The sequence below is a fragment of the Pteropus alecto genome, unplaced genomic scaffold (assembly GCF_000325575.1).
Source record: "Pteropus alecto unplaced genomic scaffold, ASM32557v1 scaffold45, whole genome shotgun sequence".
Taxonomy (NCBI): domain Eukaryota; kingdom Metazoa; phylum Chordata; class Mammalia; order Chiroptera; family Pteropodidae; genus Pteropus; species Pteropus alecto.
In genome coordinates this window covers 28,082,351-28,100,843 of record NW_006442491.1, presented here as the reverse complement: position 1 = coordinate 28,100,843, position 18,493 = coordinate 28,082,351, and the positions used below count along the sequence as shown (strand labels likewise).

The 18,493-nt window shown below is 47.3% G+C and overlaps 1 protein-coding gene across 1 annotated transcript in view; it reads left to right on the top strand.

The window, feature by feature from the left end:
* Positions 1-18,493, top strand: part of JPH2 (junctophilin 2) — a 56,792-nt gene that overhangs the window by 22,128 nt on the left and 16,171 nt on the right. The window contains exon 3 of the mRNA XM_015596898.2: positions 2-351. Coding sequence (XP_015452384.1) covers positions 2-351 — 350 coding nt within the window. The remainder of the gene's footprint in view (position 1; positions 352-18,493) is intronic.

Genomic DNA, 18,493 nt, shown 5'->3' with positions numbered 1-18,493 from the left:
CGACGACGCCGCGCCCTTCGAGGCCGACATCGACGCCACCACCACCGAGACCTACATGGGCGAGTGGAAGAACGACAAGCGCTCGGGCTTCGGCGTCAGCGAGCGCTCCAGCGGCCTCCGCTATGAGGGCGAGTGGCTGGACAACCTGCGCCACGGTTACGGCTGCACCACGCTGCCCGACGGCCACCGCGAAGAGGGCAAATACCGCCACAACGTGCTGGTCAAAGGCACCAAGCGCCGCGTGCTGCCACTCAAGAGCAGCAAGGTCCGCCAGAAGGTGGAGCACAGTATGGAGGGCGCCCAGCGCGCCGCCGCCATAGCGCGCCAGAAGGCAGAGATCGCCGCCTCCAGGTAGGACCCCCGGGGTGGGCACGGATGGGATGAGCCCTCTCAGGGAAGAGGTTCTGGGACCGGGCCACCTAGGAGGCCCTATCTCCAACCTGGTTTCTGCTTCTTTAACCATCAATGGTTCCTTCATGACCCTTAGAGGATTGATTGCAGGCATTTCAGGATCTGATGTCACCTGTAATGGTTCCTTCATGACCCTTAGAGGATTGATTGCTGGCATTTCAGGATCTGGTGTCACCTGCTTATCCATCCATCCACGTCCATTCATCCATCCATCCATCCATCCATCCATCCATCCATCCATCCATCCATCCACTCATTCACCAACTCCTCCATACACCTGACCCTTCTATTCACCCAACCTTTCTCATAGCCACCTGAACAACCATCTCTCCACCAAAATGATCTATCCAACTACCCATTCAACCACCCAGTCATCCATCCATTCTCTCAACCCTTTCATTCATCTAACTTCTCTACTACATACCTGAACAGTCCCTCTATCACTGAACACCTCTATCCAGCCACCTTGAGTCACTCAGCGTGTCTAACATCTGATCACCCATCCACCCAATCATTTCCTCATCTACCCCCATCGACCTGTTCAACTTTCCATCCCTTTACCCAACTAACCATCCAATCATCCATCTAACCAACCAACCACCCACCCACCCAGATACTGTCCAAACATCCAGACGCCCTTCAACCACTCATCCATTCCTTCATCCATCAACCACGCACATTCACTCAACCATTTCCATCTGTCAAGCCACCCATCCTACCATGCTTCCATCCACTGAAACAGTATCCGCTCACACTCACCTACCCAATCACCCAACCACTTATCCATCATCCATCCATTCAAGCTTCTCCTTCACTCAACCATACTTCCATCCATCAATCCATGCACTGTTCCATTTACTTAACTAGTCCCACCTACCCACCTACCAGCCCTGCATCCATCTACCCTCCCATCCATTCAGCACTCACCCTTTAATCCATATTCAGATGCCTTTATGTCTTCTCATTGTACTTCAGGAAAAGTTTTAATGTTGTCTTCAAACATTTATAGTACCTACTGTGTGCATAGCACTATTTTAAATGGTTTACAAATATTGGCTAATTCAATCTCCTTAAGGACCTTATAAGATTCATACGATTTCTATTTTCATTTTACAGATGAGCCAAATGAGGCTCTGAGAGATAAAGGGACTTGTCCCGAATCACTCAGGTAGTAAGTGGCCCTTTATAATCTGATTCTTACCTTCCTATGCAGCCTCATTTTTTACCACTCTTGCCCCGGACCTGGATTTTTCTCTCTGTGCTAGTCATGCTGGCCTCGTATCATCTTTCATTAGTTCTCTTGCCAGAGGGCTTTTTTTCCTTCCGGTTCCTCTGCCTGGACTTCTCTTCCTTCTTCTTATTGCTCCCTTAATTCCTACTCCTCCTTCAGAGCTCAGGTCAAGTCTTATCCACTTTGAAAGCTGATGAGGCCCAGCCTCCTGTCACAGGCCATCTCTCACTCAGCGTGTTGGCTTCTCAGAACGTCTCACAGCCACTTTACGCTGCTTACGTGATTTATTTTTAACCTACCAGTTATAGAGGGCACCGTACATGCCAGTCACCATTCTGAGGTCTTTACACATCTTAACTCCTTTAATCTTTACAAGTTTTTAATGAGGTAGGTACTGTTATAATTCCCTTTTTGCAAATGTGGAGTGAGCTTCGGGGACAGCGGTGATGTGGCAGGACAATGGTAAAGGCACTCGCTTGTCCCGGTGCCTACAGCAATCCTGCTGGTTGCTCTGAATAGCCTGGGCTAGAGGCTGTGGCACTGTGGTCCTTAGAATTATGCAAACCTAGGGCCAAATCTTGGCTCTACCATTTTTTAGCTCAGAGACCTGGCAAATCATTTTGCCTGCATGAGCTTCAGTTTCCCCATCAGTGGAGTCACTGTTTCTTATTTGTATATTCTTGGCCAAATTGGTTTTCTTCTTCAACATCAACTACTGTCATCTATTACAGTAGGCTTGGTCTGAAGGTCAAGAAAGATAGTGCAGATCCAGTGATTCAGTCTGATTGTGGGGCAAGTTTTCTGGGACACTGTCTTTGAGATGGAAATTAGTGTGCAGGAAGTTTCTGCAGAGTGCTCTCAGTATCAACACTTGTGGGGAAGGAAAGGAAGCAGGACTGCGCTATGGCAGAGTGAGGTGGGCCATAGTGCAGTCTCCAGCAGTGCCTCAGCAGACCACAAGGGTGTGCTGCAGTGGAGATGAGCTTCGGGGTTGTCCAAGTTGAGGTGAGTGAGCCGGACCTTTACATCCTCTGCAGTGGATGCAGGCTACTCTCCGAAAAGGGGCATGACCTGGGGCTGGATGGTCCTCTTCAGCCAAGGGCAATCCCTAGACAAGGCTGACAGCCGGCAGCACTCTGAGCATGGTGGTGGGGGGTGGTGTAGAGATAAGTCTTTCAATCCTGAAGGGGAAACTGGGTGACATATCACAGTATCCGTTGTAGTACTGGACACCTAGTAAAGGCTCAATAAGCCTTACTTGTCCTGGTTGTCATTCAATGAATTCATTTTACAGATGTGGAACCTGAGACCCAGAGAAAGAATATAATATGCCAAGACCACCTGGCAAGCAAGTGGGAGAACCAGGGCGTCAGCCCCTAGCTTTCTGATTCCAAAGCTTTAACCAGCACATCTTGCTATCTTTAAACTTTGTAAACTTTAAATTGTTGTGAATGTGCGTGCAGTGAGTATCGTTGAGATGATGATGGTATGGGTAATTTTTTAAAGACTTCTTGGTCGGGGGCAAAGCCAGGCTTAGGTCCAGGTGATCATGTTTTTTAATTGTCCAAACTTGGACACTTGTATGAGTTAAAGGGGGCACGTTTAAAAAAACAAAATTCATATGTTGGAATAATTTGAGATTGATAGAAAAATTGCAAAGGTAGTTCAGAGGGTTCCCATATATTCCCTGCCCAGTTTCTCCTAATGTTAACTTCTTACATGGCAATAATATGTTTGTCAAATATATTTGTTTGAATTTTACTAGTTCTTCCACTGGAGTCCTTTTTCTGTCCCAGGATCCCCTCCAAGATCCCATATTGCATGTACTTGTCAAGTCTTCCTAGTGTCCTCTGCTCATGACAGTTTCTCAGTCCTGCCTTATTCATGACCTTGACAGTTTTGAGGCGTACTGGTCATGTATTTTGTAGAATGTCCCTCAGTTCGGGTTATCTGATATTTTTCTCATAATTAGACTGAGGTTATAGGTTTTGAGGAAGAAAACCACACGGGTAAAGTGCTCTTCTCATTGCGTCATACCAGGGGCACGTGATCAGCATGACTTGTCACCAGTGACGCTAACCTTGATCACTTGGTTAAGGTGGTGTCTGCCAGGTTTCTCTGCTGTAAAGTTACCATTTCCCCCTTTTCATACTTTGGTTTTTTTTTGGAATCCAGATGTTAATTTCAGCCTATGCCCAAGATGGAGAAGGGTCTGGAATTAAGCTCCACCTTTGGGGCGGGGAGTGTTGACATATTTGGAATTCTTCTGTAAGGAGATTTGTCCTTTCTTTCAAAGGGAACATTTAAAATTATTTTGCCAAGTGTATATAGTTACAACGGGCCACCCTGGGACATGGCAGAGCTTAGAGTAGGTAAGAGCTTAGGCTCTTGAGTCAGAAAATTATGAATTAGAATTCTGGTTCATCTACTGAAGAGCTGTGTGACCTCGCCCAAGTGGCTTCACCACTCTGAATCTTGGATCCTCTTTCTTCTTTGGGTTGTTCTGAGGAGTAGATGAGCTAATGCCTATAAAATGCCTGGCACAGAGTGGCCAGCAGTAAAAGCGGTCATTGTCATCTTCTAACATGTTTGATTTTAAAGTCGAGGAAATGGAAGCTTGGGAATAAGGAGGGATTTCCCCAAGCTCTCCCCTGCTGGAGGCAAAATGCTGCCCTTCTCTGCCCCTTTGCTTTCTCTGCCCTCTTTGTCCGTCCTGCTGAGCCCTGTGCCCTTGAATGTGAATGTGAGCTCCTGAGAAGGCTGTTAGGCCCAAGCTGGGAATCGAGGCTCCGGAGTAAGAAGGTGGTACCCTGTTCGCTCCACATTGTGCTACCGGGAGGGGAGCACAGGGGACATTTGGATCCCTTGTGTGTCTGAGGAATACTTCCTGTGAGCCCACAGCGCTGGTGCCGTGTGGGAGGTGGCTGCCTGGCTGGGTTTTAAGCTCAGACTGAATTTCCAATTAAGGGAATCTTTGGGTTAGGAGGAAACACAGGGTTGTCTCCCTCCCGAGGACTTTGGTGAGTAATTGGGCCACAGAGGATCAGGACAGAAGGAAGGGAGGAAGCCAAGATGTCTTGTCCCTCTAAAGTGGGCTAAGGATTGAAAAAGATTCTGGACCGTGCTGTCCAATATGGTAGCCGCGAGCTGTATGTGGCCGTTGAGCTCTTGAAATGTGGTCGATCTGAATTGAGATGTGCTGTAAGTGTGAAACACACTGGCTTTTGAAGACTTAGTAAGAAAAGAATCTAAAATAACCTATTAATAATTTTCATATTGATTACATGTTGAAATGATTATATTTTAGATACACTGGGTTAGATTATTATAATTCATTGCACCTTTTTCTTTGTACTTTTCTGAATGTGGTCACTGGGAAATTAAAAAATTAAACGTGTGACTGACGTTATACTTTTATTGGATGAGGTTGCTCTAGACCCGTTCAGGGCCCTACGAGATAGTCCATCTCCTTCACTGACCAGATGGGGAAATCAAGGTCCAGAAAAGGACAAAGAGATACCCACAGTCACTAAGTGGTTGATGGGGAAGTAGCCTCATGTCTTCAGATTTCGTGGCTAAGAACTCTTTTGGTAACGCCTTTTAAGGTCATGGATACTGGGCCATGGAAGGAAGCTGGGATGTTTGGGGAGGTGTCTAAACTTTTCTGGTTGTCATGCCAACACCCTGATGAATGGCTCTCATCTGGAAGGAGCACAGTGAGTGGTTAAGAGTGGGGCTTTGGCTCTGCCTCTCGCTTACCATGTCTTGTCTTCTCTCCAGACTTCGATTCGCTAGTCTCTGAAAAGAGAATGATGATACCTACCTCGAAATGTTTTCACACGAGTTAAATCAGAGACTGTATATGAAGCCCTCTGCACAGGGCTGGAAGCAGGAAACACTCAAAAAATGTGAATCATTACTGTCATTGTCTAGTATTCTTCTTGCTCGTCCCGGCAGCAGAGGCGGAGCTGGCCTGCAGGAGTTCTCAGCTGCCCTAGGGAGTGAGGTTCAGAACATCTTAGGTTTTGTACCAAGGTGGCATCAATGGGGCCCTGAAGGCAGGGTCCCCTCAACTGGCCTGTCTTCTGCTCCTCCATCCCCACCCCCATCTCCTTCCCAGGAAATTCCCTAATTGAATACAGGGGTTAGAGCTGGCTTTCTGAGTTACTGGGAGGTGAATTTCTCAGTAACTGTGATACAGTAGCTATAAGAGCTTGGGCTGTGGCATTGGACAGACCCAGGTTTGAATCTGGGTTCAGCTTCTTATAAGCTATGTGACCTTAGGCGAGTTGCCCCACCTCTCTGGGCCTCACTTTCCTCTTTATTCCTCAAATAGGAATTACATTAATTTCTCCTTCAATGCGTTGTTGCGGAGAATAAAAGAAATAGTCCATGTAAAGGGCCTGTGCTTTGAAAGCATGCAGGGAGGTATAAGCTGTTGTTATTAATCATATGTCATTCTGTACCGATCTGAGAGTCTCCCCTGAGAATGAAATCGCCCCGAGGGAAGGCCCTGTCTTCTCTACCATCCCCACACCTCTGTTTCGCAAACTTGCATTTCTGTAGGCCACAACCCCAATTTTTGCTACATCCCTGTACCATCTCTACTTACCCTTTTAATCTCTATCTTTAAATCAATTTACTTAAAAATACTTATGTACATTTATTGAAAAAAGAAAGACATTGGAGTCACTGTTGAAAATGGGAGACCAATATCTCAGGAAGTTCAGATATTAAAGATATTAGAAAGACATTGGAGTCACTGTTGAAAATGGGAGACTAATATCTCAGGAAGTTCAGAAAACAACAATGTTATTAAAGTCTGAGGTCAAACTACTAATTCCGAAGGCACATGAGCCCAAAGCCTGATCTTTTTTTGATAAAAAGAGACATTGGCAAGAGATTGACAGGTGTGAAAGACTCCTCAGCACCTGAGCAAGGTTTGCTCCTGACTAGCAAGAAGGGCGGAAGGGTACCATTTCAAGCTGTGACCTGCAACTGTCAGCATTTCCAGCAGCACCAGGATATGCAGACCACCCAGGGGGAAGAGGGCCTGGCCCTGGACTGGGTCTGAGGGTGAGTCTTGCTAATTGCCCGTGTCCTGTTTATTTGATTTTATTTAGCGAACATTCATATAGTCCTTATTTCTGGGCTCCAGGCAAGATTCTAAGTACCTCACGTATTTAACTTATTTAATCCTCAAAACAACTCTGAGGAAGGTACTATTATTCCCATTTTACGGATGGGGAAACTGAGGCACAGACAGGTTAAGTATCTCAAACAAGGTCATTCAGCTGAGTAATGGCAGAGTTCGGAGTTGAGACTCCAGAGCCAGGAGACCTGGTTCTAGAATGCTCTTAACCGTGATCTGACCTTCGGCTGTTCCCCCCACCACCCACCGCCCAAACTTTGGTTAGCACTCACTCTGTGCCAGGCTTGTGCTGGAGCACTGGACACCCTGTGGATCGGCGTGGTCAGCATCCTGGGGGACTCCCGGCTTAGTGGTGAAGGCAGACAGGGGTCAACGTCATCAGTGGTGGGTTAAGGGAAGGCAGGAGCAGAGTCACTGACTGCCCCAGGAGTGGTTTGGCAAAGCTCCCTGCAGGTGGCGGGTGACACTGATTGGGAGTTTGCCAATTGGAGAAGAGAGAGAGAAAGGTCATTCCAGGTAGAGGCATGGAGGTAGGAACGTGTGTGGTGTATTTTGGGAGCGGTGAGTCATTGCGAATGCTGGGATGGTTGGGCTAAGAGATTAGAGATGAGGCTGGGCCAGGTTAGGACGGGCTTTGAACTCCAGGTTAAAGAGCTTCAAATATACTAGTCTCAATGCTCAGCTGAATTCACTCATCTAATTCTAACTACGGCACATAGAGACTTTTAAAACATATCCCAGGTCACACAGCTAGCAATTGCTAGAACCGAGATTCTGGCCCCAGAGTTTATGTTCTCAGCCACTACACTGAGTGCTCTGCCACTCAGATTCAGTCAGCTTCTCCCTTTCTCTCTGTGTTGCTTTTCTTTCTTTTCTTTTTCTTCCTTTTATATTGTTCAGTACAATATCTTGGTTAAACTTTAGGGAAATTCACAATCGTCGAAAACTAATAAAATCTTTCCTATCTCCACCTTTAGACGCACCTCTAAAGAAACCATTGCTAATAATGCGCTTAGAGCATTCTTCCATTTAGCTATTGTGGGGTTTTTCCCCCCACAACCAGACTACCTACATAATGTTGTGTAGGTAGCTTGCTTTTTTTGACTTGCCGTGTTTGGAGATCTTTTTCTTTTATGCATGTAGATCTGCCTTATTCTTTTTAACAGTTGCATAATATTTCATAGTTCGGATGTGTCATGATTTATTTAACCAGATCTCTCTTGATGGAGATTGAAACTATTTCATGTTTTCATGACTACAAATGAGGCTTCGGTGAATATCTTGCTCATATTCTTGCTCATGGAGCTGGTTAAAGGGATGGCTCAGCCAGGCACCTTGTCCTATCAGACACCATCAAGCATCACTGGAACACATTGGAAATATAATGCCGATTAACCCAGGTCTTTACAAGGGACTGAGTCCTGACCTTCACTGTCACAATGTAAGTTTAGTGGTGTCTCTCCTGACAAGGTCAACACTACCATTGAGTGGGTTAATACAAACAAGCAAAACTCCAAACTACCCTTATGTAATGCTCCCCTCAGCATATGTTCAATAGGTATTTAAAATAATAACTATTGTAAAAGGGTGCAAGTTTAAGACAGCTGAGGGACCCCCACATCTCTGCCTGTCTCGGCTTCCACAGATCTACTTTTTGAGTTAAATTTCTAGAAGTAGAATTGCTGAGTCAAAAACAATCTGCATTTTAATTATTATCAGATGATTTTCAAATTATATTTCTCCCAGTCACCTAATTTATAACCTACCTGCCCCCAACACACACACACACACACACACACACACACACACACACACACACACACACAATCCTGTAAAAGAGGGCAGTTTTTATCACACCTTTGCCAACACTGTGTATTATCAGTCTTTGGCATCTTTGACAGATTGTTTGAGGACAATGAGGTGTTCCATTAACCCAGTGATGACCTTTGACTGCCCACGCCCATGGAGGCAAAAGTTTACTCTTATTCTCCGTGTTCCCAGCTCTCCACCTGAGATTCCTGGGTATGGGGTTCCGCTAAGGGGGATTAAACTCCCTAGGGACAGCCTTGAAACATTGGAAGAGTCCCCAGTCCCAGACTCCTGCCCTCCATTACATCCCTCCTGCGAGAATTACCAGATGGACAAAATCCTTTTGCTCCCAGAGACTGAAGACCTGGGCGAGTGGAATGTCCCAGTTGTCAGAGCCAGACTCTTGTGACATACACGAGGTAGCTGTGACTCCGCTGTGAGCTGAGAGGTCTGGGGAGAGAGAGAGAGCTTGGCAGCAGGGAGATGTTCAAATATAAAGGCAACATGTTTGGAGGAGCCAGGCCTCCCGAGCTTGGAGAGTGGAGAACCAGAGAAAAGATTCCACGAGCTCCCATCGGTCCCCGGAAGAAGCCGGTCAGAGCTGGAAGGCACCTTCAGGAGGATGCAGCCCAATGTGCTCATTTCACAGATGGAGAAAGTGAGGCCTAGAAAGGACCAGCAACTCAAGGGCACAGCAGAGAGAAGAGCGTGGCCACAGGGCTCTTATGCAACCTGGGTTGGCATCTGGGTCACATTTACTAAATCAACTAGGAAGGGGATAGAGTTCTGGGAGGTAGAACGTTTTCTCTTCCTGACCCCCAACCTTATTAACTGTGCTACGGTCCAGCTCCAAAGCCTCTCCAGCTGGATTTTTTAGCCTAAATATCAGAGTCAGAACAGACAGGCTAACAGCCGGCACCTTTGTGAGAAAAATACCCGTTGTCCCCAATGCCAGGATTTCCCCACATCCCAGTGAAAGGTCCAACCATGTGAAGCCAATGCTTGGCCCCAAGCAGTGCCAAGGACTCAGGGGTTAATGCCAGAAGGGCCCAGACAGAGGTGTTGGAATATCGGTAATAACGAGAATGATGGTGACTGCCGTCAGTAAGGGCTCAAGGGCTCAGACTCAGAGCCAGGATGCCTGGGTTCCAGTCCTGGACATTTGGTGGCTGCAGGAGCAAATGATTTCCTCCTAAACTTTTTATACCTCCATTTCTTCATCTCTAAGATGGGGATCATGAGAAAACCCACCTCCTGGGGAATATGAGTGGGTTGAGTGCTTAGGACAGGGCCTGGTCCAGCCCAGTGTCCTGCTCTCTCTACTGAGTGCCAGACCTGTGCTAATTCCCTTTATTGCATCATCTCACTTAATCCTCATGAGGGAAGTGCCATTTATTATATTAACCCATTTTACAGATGAGGACACTATCCCAAAGTCCCCAAATAACTGACACAGTGAGGCTTCAAATTCTCTGATCTCAGCTTCACCCCTACCCCCACCCCCACTTGACCAGTGTTGGTGAGGACTAAGTGAGATGATGTGTGTAGAGAACTTTTTGTGTGGTCTTGGAGCTCACTAGGTGCTCGGGAAGGAGAGTCCTTGGCCAGTTTTATCATCATTCTTCTTACCCCGAGACTCCAGCGAGCGGAACATGGAGAGCCCAGCAGGCTCCTCCTCTGAGCTTCATCCTCCCTGCTGTGTGCAGGCCGTTTCTCTCCCCTGAGCTTCCAAAGCCCAGTCCAACTTCCACTTGACTTCCTCAGTCCATACCAGTGGGGCCCTGCCATTGGGAGAAGAGTTAAAAATAAAGCCCAGCCTTCAAATCCTTCAAGTAAACACCCAGCTCTCTAAAAATAGCACTTTTGCCACAAGTATTGGGAGCCAGGCCAGGACTGAGGGATGAAACTTGGCGAGGCTGGTTGGCACAGCCAGGCAGGCCCAGGCCAAGCCTCCACGTCACCCCACCTTCCCACTGAGCCTCTGGTCCTGAGGGGGAACCAAGTGCCCTTTATTTGTTTCTAGTCTCGTCTCTCTGCCTCTACTGCCACCAGCCCAGGGCCGGCCCCCAGCCTCTCTCACCGTATCACTGTCAGGGCCCCCGCCCAGCTCTTCACTCCTCTTTCTGTCCTTTACTCTTATCCACACGACAGCTGAAGTGAGCTTTGAAAAATGTAAGCCTGACCATGCCACTCTGGTAAGCAGAACTTTCATGTGGTCTTTAGTTTGGATTCCCCTGAAAGCAGAGCCTGAGACAAGGATTTGGGTGCAGGAAGTTGATTTGGAAGGCGATGCCCGGAAGAAGTAGCCAAGAGGAAGTGAGTGGGTAGAGTGAGATAGGGAAGAAGGAAAAGCCAATATAAATGTGTGTTTTGAAGGCATCTCTGCAAGTCACAGGGCTGGGACCTCGGTACAGAACACTCCCCAGATTGTGTACCTGGAGGATGGGGGAGGGTGGGCAAAGCATTATCCACTTGCTCCAGTCCCCCATTTGTTGAAGATTTTCCTGGGAGCATAAATTCCCCCACACTTCTGGGTGTGCTTGCACTTGGGGTGTAGGTGAAGGGGCCTCCTGCAGCATCAGAGCAGGCTCTGAGCAGAAAGTGGAAAGCTTTCTGGGATACTGGTGGTGCCAGGGGAACAACCCTCCATAGCTGTTCCACAGAAATTAGGGGTAGATTGAGCTGTGATGTGGGCATCAAGTGTATCTGCCTTTAGGAAAAATTTCAGATTCCTTACTTTGGCCCATAAGACCTCTCCTGTCTGGCTCCAGCTTATCACACTAGCCTCATCTCACACCGCTCACCTTCAGCTGCAGTTCCTCCAAAGGGCCATTCTTTTTCCTACCCATGATCCTTTGCACGTGCCGTTCCATTTGCCCAAAATGCTTTTCCCTTACTCTTTATCTTGCTAACACCATCTCATTCATCAGGCCTCACCCAGCTCAAATGTTTCTTCCTCAGGGAAGCTCTGAACTCCCTTCTAGCCTGGGTTTCCTGTTTTTGTGTCCCTGGCATCTGGTGTCTGGTGTGCCCCTGCCTCAACTGCCCCGCCCCCCCCACCTGCCATTGTCTTTATTCATTCTATTTTCTCTGCTAGGATGTGCACCCTTTGAAAATAGAGACCCTGTCTGCTGTGTTCATTGCCAGGCGACTGGCACCTAGTACAATGCATAACACATATGTGAGGCCAAGGTCAGGGAGCGTTGCTGACTGACTGATGTAAGGTCTCTGACATCTCATAATGGGAGGCTTCGTTTGACTCCTTTACGCCTTCAAACACATTCAACAGATATTTGTTGAGCACCTACTATGTGTTCTAGACTCTTGGGGAAGAACACCTACAGATTCCGGCCTTCATGGAGTTTGCATTCTAGTTGGGAAGACAGACAGCACAGCAGACATGATAGATAAATTACAGAGCATGTGGTAGGAAGCACGTTGCCTGTTTAAATCAATGGTCAGGGTAGACCTTGTTGAGAAAGTGACACGAAGGAGCTGAAAGAGTTAGCCACAGGGACCTCTGAGGGGAGAACAGCCCAGCAGAGAGCAGAGCAAGGAGAAAGTTCCAGGGTGACGACATGTCTGGCATGCACTAGGGACAGTGAGGAGACCAGCATGGCTGATGCAGAGTGAGAGAGGAGGACAACAGAAGAGCACAGAGAGAGTGTGGGATGGGGCAGGGACGGATCGCTATGCCAACATGGGACCCTCTAGACACATGGGGCAATTGAAATGTAAAATGATTGAAATTAAATGAATTAAAAGTTCCATTCTTCAGTCGCAGGAGCCACGTGTCAAGTGCCTAACAGCCACCGTATTGGATGGCACAGATATAGACCATTTCCCTCATTGCTCAAAATCCTAGTGGACGTGCCTTAGTAGGGCCCTGCAGGTCATTCATTGTAGGACAACAGTCTCGCCCACACATAACTGGGCACAGATCCTGGGGTCCTTTCCTCACCTCCTAAAGTGGGTATGATTAAAGCATGCAAGGCCATTTGGTCCAGCCCCAGACAATGTCAGAATGCCTTTGCCAGCACCCTTGCCAAGCAGTCCTTCAGTACTGCTTCTATATCTCCAGGCATGAGAAACTCACTACCTCTTGGGACAGTCCAGGCCGACTTTGGACAGCTTTGACTTTTGGATTTGCTAAAACCAGAGGAATGTTCTGCCTCTCTGTAGCTTCTAAGCATTGGTCCCAGTTCTGCCCTCAGGGACCGGATCTGTTAGAACTGTGCTTCCCTACAGGTAACAAAATCCACCCATAATTAACCACTGGGCTTACTTACCTTCTCATAAGATCAGAGAGGCAGTGCAAGGCGGTCACGGCAGCTCCATGATGCCCTCAGGGACCCACCTCCACCTGTCTTTCCCTCCTGCTCTCTTAAGAGTGTGGCTTCTGTTCTTTTATCCAAAGATGGCCCCTGTCCCCATAACTTCACCTCTGCATTGCGGGGCAGAGGTCGAAATGCAACAGCGTCTCTTCATGGGGAAGTAGAGCCCACCCAGGGGTTTCGATTTCATTCTTCAGGATGAGTTATGTGGCCTTCTCTAGGTGCAAGGAGTCTGGGAGGTGAACATTTTTAGCCAGACACTGATCTTTTCTAAACAAGATTAAGGTACTCTTAGTGGAGAAGAAGGAGAGAATGGATATGTGGTGAGCAGCTAGCCATGTCTGCCCCTGACATCCCTGTAGGTATTTGGAGATTGTCATCTTAACAGCCCCAAGAGTTTTTTTCTGATCTAAACAGCTCCAGTCCCTTCCCTCAGCCTCCATTCTCAAGTCTTCTCACTTTCTCCATTTTCCAGATGGAGAAACAGAGGTACAGACATCATGTAGTGATCAAGAGCACAGATTTTGGAGTCAGACAACACTGATTCCTTGGGCAAGGCATTTCTCCAAGCCTCGGTTTCCCCAGCTGTGGAATGTGGTGGAAATTAGTATAGTATTTACTGCTGCGGGTCTTGTAAGGGCAAAATGAGATAACCCACATGAAGTACTAACCACAATCCCTGGCACCCAGCAATCACTCAATAGGAGCAGTTGTCATTTTTATTATTATAACTATTGCTCGTACTTCAGTGATTCCTTCCGGTGGTGTTGCATGAAGAACCAGAGCTCAGACTGAGTGAGGTCTGCTGGGATTGCAGTGGTGTTTCCATAATCCCAGCAGTCACACCAAGGAGAGCGTCTCTCTTTACGTGGAGAGGGGCCACGGATGGAGGGAGGGGCTGCAGTGGGGATCCATCTCCGAAGCTACCTTTACCAAACCACATCCCTTGCAGGGGCTATCACATTACTGTTGAAGCGCTGTTCTCATCAGCCTGGCTCATGCAACCCTATCTGGGAAGGGGGTATTACCTCAAGGTCACGGCAGCCCACTGCCAAAACTATAACCCGACAGGAATTGCTATAGCTTTGCCAGGAGCCCTGGCTGAGGGTGGGGGCCCCTGAGCTCTGACCCACCAGGTAGAGCGTCGGAAATGCACAGAGCAGATCTTGAGAAGGGAATTTGTCACAGGCTAAGCTGGGCAGTCACCCTGGGCTCCAGGGCTGCACAGTTCTTCCCTGACCACCCCAACTGGGGAGGTTACAGAGATAAGCATCGGGTGGCAGAAAAGCCACCCTGGAGCCTGAATGACTTTTTCCTTTATTTTTTTAAATAGATTACACGTTCATCTGGTTAAAAATCCCAGTTATAAAAATGTAAAGTCCGTCTCCTTGTCCTGTCCTCCTTTTGCCACTTTCCACCCCATAGGCCACTGTCGTTTGCAGTTGCTTCCCTTCTAGAGTTATCTTATGCATATATTAAGGCGGAACTTATGAAATTGCTAATATTTAACCTATAAAATAGCAATTTTGTACAGTTCCACCTGACATAAGCAAATGCATATTTAGATTTCTATTTTCCTCTTTCTTACACTAAAGGTAGCATATTATACACACTACTCTGAACCTTGCTTTTTTCTCCGTGCTGTGATCTTACCATATCTTTTCAAATAAAGAACTTCATTTTGTTTTAATACCTGCGTAGTATTCCATTACCTACATAATTTATTTAATCGGGCCCCTACTGTTGAACACGATCGTTTGGGTAGTTTCTAGAATTTAGCTATGTCAGATGAAGCCGGACACTCATCATTTCACCCATGAATCAGTCTATTTCCGGGATGAATCCCCCGAAGTACAGTTTCTGATCAAAGGCTCTCTGTAGTGTTGTCCCATTTTATTGTCCCGTCCGCACTTTATGAGGGTGAGAGAGCCTCTGCCACTCACTGCTGAATGACCTTGGACGAGTTCTTGTCCTCTGTGGGTCTTTGTTTCCATGAGCACTGCGCTCTCTTTGCCTTGTCCTTGGGAAAAATAGCCATCCCAGATTTGCCTCCTTGTTTGGCCTTTCCCACGCCCCAGCCATGTGCTGCTATTGTTGCCGTGGCTTCTTTGGAGGATGACTTCAGCTCCGACTGAGGCCAAGGCAACCCAGTGAGGTCAGCATGGAAGAGCAGGCAGAGGGACCAGCATGGACAGAGGCACAGAGGTGTGACAGTGTGGGGTGAGGCAGAGTTCCCAAATGCCAGTCACTGAGGTACCTTCCTGAGCCATGCCACATCTGCGTACCATCTGGGTTGTTATTTCGTTACTATTTAAAAAAAGGATTTCAACTTTCTTAAACCTACATTTATTTTTATAAAAGAACTTTAGTTCATTACTATAAATAGAAATTAGTGTTAGATAAAGAGAAGTTAGCCACAAAAAAATAAATACAGGAAAAAAACAGTGTGCATGCACGCGCACACACACACAGAGAAAAATACAATGATGCAAACATCATTAAACCATCCCTCAGTACTGTTGCTCACTAAAAGCTCAAATCAAAGCTACTCGCTGCTCTGCTCTCTGTTAAAAAATGAAACGTAATGCGTTAAAGATATAGAAGCACAAAATGACACTTTCTCACTGGGGAAATCAGGATGGTTGAATTTAAATTTAAAGGATCGATGATACTCGACGAATGTCCCAGTACTACCTATCATTTTTGATCCTACCAGTGGTAACCATTCCATACTTTAGAGACCCTGGCCTGAGAGGCAGACTTCTCCTCTCTGTCCTCCCAGAGCCTCAGAGAAAGGGAAAGCCAATCTTCAGAAGGACTTGTGCTCCAGGAACTAGACTCTGTGGAGTTCTAGGCGAGAGGCATCTAAGTTTAGACAGGCCTTGCACACCCTAAATGCTCAGTAGGCACTCACTAAATGCTCGCCAGTGACTGACTCTGTGGGTCTGAGGTGCTCTTATGAAGGAAGGACAGGCATTCGGACTAACAGATGCTTTCAGAATTGTGTCCAAAGAGAGCAAATGTCTCTCCTCTCACTGTCCTCACGTGGCAAACGTGAGGCTTGCCGGTTGGAGCACTGGAATGGGAGCGTCCCAGAGCACATAGGAGGGCCAGAGAACCACCTTTGCCATCTTTCCCTCATCTTCTTCTATTCCTTCATTGTTTGTAGGAAACGAACACACAGATGTAGAAAAGGTCAAGCATAAGTTTATTTCTCGCTCATGCAAAGTCCAAAATGGGGGTCTCATCAGTGGGCAGCTCTCCTTCAAGCAACAACTCAGAGACACAGCCTCCTTCTATCTTTGCTCTGCCATCTTCAACACCGGGCTTCCGAGGTCATCATGCTCTTCTGCATCAAGGCAGGAAGGAGGGAAAACACAAAAGAGAAAGATGCAAGTGGAAGGTGGTTATGCGCCAGGCCAGGAAGTAGGGCGCGTCGTGTTCTCTCACTTGCCATTGGCCAGAATCCAGTCACGTGACCACGCCTTCCTGCAAAAGAGGCTGGGAAATAATCTAGGCGTGTGCCGGGGAAGAAGAGGAAACCAGAGGAAGGTTTGGGGGACAGCTAACTGGTCTCTGCCATGCTTACAGAATATGGGTTCTAAGTCCTTCATCATCTGCCTCCATCCTGTCTCTTCATTCACTCGTGCCATTGTGAGGCTGAACTTTTCTCAGTTTCTTAAACATCCATGTATGTGCGTGTGTGTTGCATGTGTGTGCACACAGGCACATGCGTGTGTGTGTTCACACCTTTTTGTGCCTCGGCTCCTTCAGTTCTCTCTATTTAGAACAGCCTTTCCTCTCTTCTCTGACCAGCTCACATGGATGTGAAAAATAAGACCATGGCTTCAGAATATATGATAAGACTTTGGCATTTTCACAGGGGGAAGAGAGGACACTTGTCCACAGCCTGGAGGCGGGGCAGTCTTCGCTCCTAGCACCCAGTTTGATTTCTCCACCTCTACTGAATTTCAAGCTATAGCTCAGAGGTCTCATCTGCAGGGAAGCGCGCCATCTCCTTTTTCTTCCGGACTCCCTATTCCAGAAGCCTGCACATTCCGAACTGGATCATTTTCCTATAGATCTTCTCTACTAGCTTTTATGGCTAGAATTCTGGTTTCCAGGTTCTTTACTTCTCTGTTGCATTGTGGTCTGCCTATATTAAGGAGGCACCTAGGAAATGCTTAGAGAAGGCAGGCAGGAAGAAGGATGGAAGGAGGTGGGGTTGGAGAGCCTGGCCAAGGAGTCGGTTCCTGCCCTGTGACTTGTTGGCAGTATGATCTCAGGCAAATCCCTTCACCTGTCCAGGCCTGTTTCCTCATCTATAAAAGAGTCTCCTATATTTTCCTCTGCTCCAGCCAAGCCAGGCCTATCGCTGCATAATAATTATGATCATAATAATAGTAATGGCTACTGTTTGTTTATTCGACACATTTCTATTAAGCATTTACTATGGCCCAGATCCTGTTCTAGATGCTGGGGATTCATCAATGAACAAATCAGACAAATATCCCTCCCGCGTGGACTTTATGTTCTACCTTTGCAGCATGCCATGAACTGAACTGAATATCACAGGCGCCATCTCATTTGCTCCCCGGGCAACCCTGAAGGGCGAAGGTATCATTAACTCCAGCTTACTGCTGTGGGAAGTAAGGCAAAGTAAGGTCACGTGAGTTGCCAGAGGTTAGCTGGTGCATAAGAGGTGAAGATGGGACTTAGACCCCGGCATCTAGTCCCAGGGTCTGGTTCTTAGCCATCATGACATGCCTTTCCCTGCCCACAGACCCCCTTCTGCCCACCTCTCTGCCTTTGTTCAAGCTGTTCCCCGTGCTCTTCCTCACAGTGCTCTCTCCCTATTTGATCTGCTCCTGTGAACACATCCCTCAGACCCACCGACCCCTCCCTGATGCTGTCTTTTCTGTATCTCCAGCCCTGTCTTCAAATCTTCCCCCATTATCCAACCGACAATGATTGCTCACCAAGAATAGAACCCTTCACTTCTTTATTTTGCTCTCTCAGACACCTCTTTTCCCTCCCCATTACCTCATCACCCCAGGGCCCAGGCATGAACCCACATGAAGGGCTCAATAAATACCTCTTAATTAATGCATGAAATCCTTAATTTTCCCTTGGCCTCTAGCTCAAGTCTCGGTTTTAAATATTTTCATCGCAAGAGTTATTTATTTTTCCTGGGAACTGAAGGTCATATCTGTTAAAACAAAACCTCCGTAGCCCTCATGTGCACCTACTGTGTGGGGGCGGTATGGTGCTCATTGCTCTGGGACTCACAACATGACAGATATAGCTTCCTTCAACCTCAGCTGGTGCCTTTGTGTCAAGGCTGTGATGACCGCAAGCCCAGTGTGCCTGGGACAACCCTGGTTCCTGCTGGGTATAATTATTAAGGGCCTCCCTTTCACCCTTGGGTGCCCTGGTCTGAATGATAAGCTCTCCTGTCACCCTAAACAAATTCTGAAGCTATAACCCCTCTTACTGCTCTAAGCACTTTGCAAATACCAATTTATTTAATCTTCCCAACTCTATAAGGTTGGTGCT